The sequence below is a fragment of the Equus asinus genome, chromosome 17 (genome assembly GCF_041296235.1).
Source record: "Equus asinus isolate D_3611 breed Donkey chromosome 17, EquAss-T2T_v2, whole genome shotgun sequence".
Lineage (NCBI taxonomy): Eukaryota > Metazoa > Chordata > Mammalia > Perissodactyla > Equidae > Equus > Equus asinus.
In genome coordinates, this window is record NC_091806.1 from 18,141,082 (window position 1) to 18,147,315 (window position 6,234).

At 37.5% G+C, this 6,234-nt stretch overlaps 1 protein-coding gene across 1 annotated transcript; it reads left to right on the top strand.

Annotated features, from left to right (window-relative positions):
• The first annotated feature begins 4,266 nt into the window (after positions 1 to 4,266).
• LOC106821852 (olfactory receptor 4C6-like) lies at positions 4,267 to 5,196 on the top strand. The gene has a single exon (XM_014826740.3). It carries the CDS (start codon positions 4,267 to 4,269, stop codon positions 5,194 to 5,196), a length of 930 nt encoding a protein of 309 aa, XP_014682226.3.
• Positions 5,197 to 6,234: the final 1,038 nt, after the last annotated feature.

Genomic DNA, 6,234 nt, shown 5'->3' on the forward strand with positions numbered 1-6,234 from the left:
GGCTGTCTTTTTTGGCAACATTTTCTATTCAGATGAAACTTAAATTCCTCTACCACCACAAAGGTTGTTTTCTACTTAAGTCTTTGGACACTTACAGCATCTGTTTTAAATCTTTCTTTAAAATCATTAGATACTCTGGTCCTATCAGAATAACTTCCCATGAAATGATTGGATGATTTGTTCCCAGCGCAGGTCTTACTTGCCTCCACACTTGGATTTGCTGTGTTGAAACTCTAATATGTCATGATTCCCAGCTCTTTTGTAGATGAAAGTTCATGTGAGTGCATCCTGCATGGGGCCAGGCATTTGGTGACGCTGACAGGATCCTAGAAATTTTACTTGCACAACGTCTACCTTCTACTTACTGGGTCCATCAGGTAAACTGCCTTTTGGAGGCAATAGAGATGACATCAGACTGAGTTTTGGAGGTGACTAATAACTTGAATATTAAACATGTTATTATTACTTTGAACTACCATTTTGAAATCATTGAAATAATTGAATCACCTATACACACAATTATGTTATGCTTAAAATGTGTCAGCAGTTTACCAGTTTTATCTGTACATACAAATTGCAGCTTTGGGATGTAGAGCCTTGAGCTATTAACAGCTTTTAGCTTGATTTACTTTAATTTCTTTGAAAAATTATTAAAACTTGAGAGTCTACATTTTGGCCTCTACCCAGATAATGAGATTAGCAAATAAAAGAGTGTGTTCTTGTTTCAGAGATGAGCTCTTAGGAAAGGAAGGAACAGCACTAGCTGGGTATGTCTAGGATGGTTTTAGAGAGATCTTTCATGCAACTCTGTCTCTGTGTGTGTGTATATATGCACATATACATACTATACATGTATATAGTTCTATATATGTTTCTGCTTTTCTCTTGTACTAATTTTCTTTTACCTTTATTTTTCTATTAATCACATTTGAGAATGAACCTATATGGTGTTTTCTTTCTGTTTTGATTAGTTAATGATACATCAAATTTCTGGCTTTAATTTTTAATGTAGAGATGAATCAGACTTTAAAAATGTATTTATTTATCTATCTATATAAAAGCACACATGTTCATTTATGAGCAGCCCTACCCACAAGTGTGGTTTTGGTGCCGGTGCTGAGGGTGGTGCTGAAGATTTGCTCAGAGATGAGGTGATGATGTCAAGAAAGGTCATTCAGGGATTAACCCAACTCCTTCTGAAAGCATTTCAAAACACATTAATTTTGTATCTATGATGGTATAGTAGTTTCCACCCCATAAAAGTACTTTGGTAGAATTCCATCCCTGCACATGTCTCGAGGAAAACAAAGTGAGTTAGGATGAGTTATAAAGAGGAAAAAGTCTTTTTAAAGCCTTTAATTCGAGACATATACTATTGATGATCTATGTGCCCAGGGCACAGATCTTCTGAGGAACACAGGGCCACTGATTGTTCATTAAAAGCTAATGACCCAGAGACACTTACTAAACACATTGCTATCACTTCTTATTATCCAGGATTTTATTGAAGAAATTATTTTGCTTCCTAAGAAATTGAGACACAAGAAACACATATCAGCTATAAAATCAGCTTCTTGGATTCAAATCCAGGCTCTATCACTTACTAACTGTAGCCTTAAGCAAATCAATTATTCTGCTTTCTCTCAGGCATAAAACATGTCCAAATGTAGCCAGATGTGAGAATTATATGAGAAAATATGTATCAAGTACTAGCAAAATGTGTGCTCATTCTGCACCCATGGCCTTTCCCACTGTCCTAAAGAGACTGAGGTGTGTGTTCTGGCAGTAAGAGCTGGGCTGGACTGCAGTGGGAGGGAGACATACAAAATGATGATGTTGATTTCTTGGGAGAGAAGGGGAGGGATGGGGGGTGAGGTTCTTGAATATCAGATTGAGAAGCTTAGATATGTATTAGTATTCAAAAGAGATTTATGATAAATTCATAGATTTTTAGACAGAATGGGCATGATTATCTTCCCTAGTGTATTTTCTTTTAAAATATTTGAAATCATGAGATGACTCAAAGTAAATCTTACTTGGAAGTGTAAACATTTAATGCAGATAAGAGCCAAGCTGCTGTGTTTGAAAGGGCCAGAGTCCCTGAGATGCCTCCTTTGAAGCCCTAGCATTCCACTCATTTACCACAACTGTCTCATTCTCCAGATGAGGAAACTGAGACCCAGTGTAGTGAGCAATCTAACAAAGTATCCTAGGAGTTAGAGGGACAACCTGCAATAAAACCTAGTTATCTTGATTTCCAAGAATGTGTTCCTTCTACCTCATTAGGGCTACTAAACAACTTTTGAAGTTCTTGGGCTGGAGGTGGGAGAGGTGGGGGTTAGTCCATATTGTGGATTTATAAAGAGTGTCCCAGCTGTTGTATACTTTGTTTAGTAAGAGGGATAATTCTAATAATGGGTCTTTGAGTATTTACAGGAGTCTTAAATAACATATAGTTTACATGCCCATTTAAAGCAACAATCTCTAGTATATTCCTACCAAGTTACAAGTTAGTCTGCTTAAGTAACCCTATGCTACTGAAGCGATTATTTTACTTTATCATTTGGCTGCAGGAAAATTGTATTTAGCTAGTTGAGGCCACTGTTCACTACTTCAATGATATAGCGTAAAAGTTGAGAACTTGTGTTTCAAAATGAGATTACCTGGATTCGTAATACCCAATCATTTTACATGTGATGTTTAATGTGTCCAAGTCTCAGTTTCCTCATCTTCAAGATAGGACTTGTGAGAGTACACACCTCATGTGATATGAAAAATAATTACAACAATGCATGTGACATACCTAGCACCTTGCTGTACACAGCGTAAAATAAATTACTTGTTTTATTGATATTTTAATTATTCTGTAGAATTGTTTGCTTCATCTGGAATCATCCCTTCACAAGCAAAAATGGAGGGAATAATATACACAGATTGAGGCTCATGTGCATAGTGTCAATTAATTTGGATCTGGTTCTTCCTGGAGCAGAGAAAGAGACTTAAGGTTTTCTTTTCTTTAATCAGCATATCTGGAAAACAGTTAGAATCTTGGAAGCTTAGTAAATGGTTGGAAATTCTAGGTTCAGGATTGGATTATATATATATATATATAATTAATTAGAACAGGCTCTTTGTTATGAAATTGCCATTGAATTTTATTGTGGAGTTGTTTAGTGAAATGAGCACAGAAAGCATAAATTGATCTCATTCAATTATTATGAAAATGAAATTATACCATGAATCACGGTGTGTCTTTCCCATTGAGTGCCTGATATTATCATCAGATAAGAATATAGCTTGCTATTGGTATTGATTTTGAATCAGGAAAAGCTGGATATGAATTTGGCCTCAATGTTTACCAGTGGTGGAAATTTGGCATCATTTTTTTCACCTCTCTAAGCTTCAGTATCTTATCTCTAAAATGAAGAAAATGTCTCAAGGACAACCCACAGGCTGAGAGATAATAGGGAGTCATTGAATATTAGCAATATGTTATAATAGTATAATAATAATAATAATAATCCAATTTTAGAAAGAAAAAATGTAGATGGAAAGATTACAGTTATTAAAAAGTGGAGAATCCTTGGGTTATGACCTGTTTGTCTTAAGAGGCTCTTCAACTAGCACACTCAGGTGCTCAATAAATATATGGAATAAATGAATGAGAATTTATATGAAAGGTTCCAAGATCTTGATTCTTGGGTGATAAATGGAAGTGATAAATGGAAGTCAGTTTCCTAGGTTGATGTTTCCAAAAAGCAGAGGCTGAAAGAAGAACTTTTATGTTGGTAGGTTATTTTGGAAAATGAAATGGAGGCATGAACAGGGAGAGTGAAACAGGGACAGAAACAATGTTAATCCAAACTGTGTTAAGCTGCTTACAGTTTATCCACTGGCTTCTATCTACAGATGATCTAGGGTCTCCTTAAGGTGTGTTAATTCCTTCATCTTTCCAGATGTGTCTATGCACCAGAAGGATGAAACAGGGTCTTCTAAGTGTCTCAAGCAGCAAGTATCAGGAAAGAAAGTAAAAGAAACACTAGTGAAAGAAGGTGTTGTTGGAGGAATCAGTAAGATCAAGCTGTTGTCAGGCTAAAATTGTTAGCAGGTGGTTCATGTATCAATAGCTGGAGAAAAAAGGTAGGTCAAGAGGGTGTGAGACAGAGCACAAAAATGTCCAGTACATTCAGTGATTACTAATTAAAAATACTATTCTTCTGTAGATTTTCCAGCTCAGAGCAATGTGCTCACATCAGCCCTCAGTAAATGGAGACTCCAAACAATATGACTGAATTCATTCTTTTGGGCATTACAAAGAATCTAGAGCTGCGGAAAATACTCTCTGCTATCTTTCTAATCATGTATGTGTCCACCATTTTGGGAAACCTACTCATTGTGATAACCATGATCACGAGTCAGAGTCTGAGATCACCTATGTATTTTTTCCTTACTTCCTTGTCTCTCATGGATGCTACCTACTCTTCTGTCATTGCCCCCAAGATGATCGTGGACTCCCTTTCTGAGAGCACTACTATCTCCTTTGAAGGGTGCATGGCCCAGCTCTTTGCAGAGCATTTCTTTGGTGGTGTGGGGATCATCCTTCTCATTGTCATGGCCTATGACCGCTATGTGGCCATCTGTAAGCCCCTGCACTACAGAACCATCATGAGACCTCAGGTGTGCTGCCTGTTGCTGGGAGCGGCCTGGGTGGGGGGATTTATCCATGCAGTAATACAGCTTCTCTTCATGTATCAAATACCCTTCTGTGGTCCCAATGTCATTGATCACTTTATGTGTGATTTGTTTCCATTGCTGAAACTGGCCTGCATGGACACCCACATCCTGGGCCTCTTAGTCATCCTCAACAGTGGGGTGATGTGTGTGACCATCTTCCTTATCCTCATGACTTCCTATGTGGTCATCCTTCACTCCCTGAAGTCTCACAGCTCTGTAGGGCGACATAAAGCTCTCTCCACCTGTGGCTCCCACCTTACAGTGGTCATCTTGTTCTTTGTGCCATGCATTTTCTTGTACATGAGGCCTGTGGCCACTTACCCCATAGACAAGGCAATGGCTGTGTCCTTTACTATTGTTGCACCCATGTTAAATCCCTTGATCTACACCTTGAGGAACACAGAAGTGAAAAATGCCGTGAAGGAACTGTGGATGAAACAAGGGATGCTGGGTTGTCACTAGCTTACATGCTAAGAACAAATCTTTCCTACAAGGACAATGAGGTCTTGCTCTCCCTTATTCATTCCAATCCATTCAGTACACAGCAGACAAGGGTATGTTTTAAGTATGCAAATCAGGTTAAGATACTACAGTCAAGTTGCTGCTTACCTCTCCAGTGCACTTTGTACTTGATCTCTTTTCTCACGAGGCTCTGACTATTCTCTCTCTCTCTCTCTTTATAAACTGTCTTTTGAATAATTCAAGCATTTTCCAGTTCAAGGCCTTTGTTGTTAATCTGATCGCTGTTAGAATTCTCTTTTCCAGAGATTTTGCTTGGCTGGCTCCATGTCATTTTTTCCATTTTCCGACGGACTTCCACCTCCTTAGTCAAGTCTTTCCTGATGCTTTTCTCTAATCACTCCCCTCAGTTGTTCTCTAGCTCTTCAAGAGGTTATATTCTTAATATCAATGATCACAAACTGTACTTTAAAACCTTATTTGTTGGTTTTTATTTTCTGTTTTCCCCACAAGATTGCAATCCCTGGAAGGGCAGGGACTGTGTTTATTCACTCATGATATGGGTAGACCACTGCCAGTCACCCACTAGGTGCTTAATAAATATTGTTCAATGTATATAAGTCTAAAAGAGACTTTTTTTGATATTTTAAGTTTCATAGGTTGGGTAAGAACTAGGGGAGGATAAATAAATATAAGCACTTTACAAGTTAGAATATTCCCGGTGTCCCTGCTGTCAAATTTCCTTTTGGAAGCAAGTACAATCTCCGATTAGTAATTTTCTATTTAATATGGAAGCTACCACTTTACCAAAATTTTCCACTTCTTTTTTTCAACCTTTTGAGAAGCAGAATAAGAATCTATCATGCTGGAGTCAAGATACTTCAGAATCTAATGTCTATGTCTTGAAGATATATATTCTTTATGAAAAACACTAAAACTCTATAGATCTATTTTTTTAAACTATGGGAGAATGATTCTTCTTGTTACATTCTGGATTTGGGTCTCTAAATCCAAAGGATATTTATTTTCTCTCAGATCCTT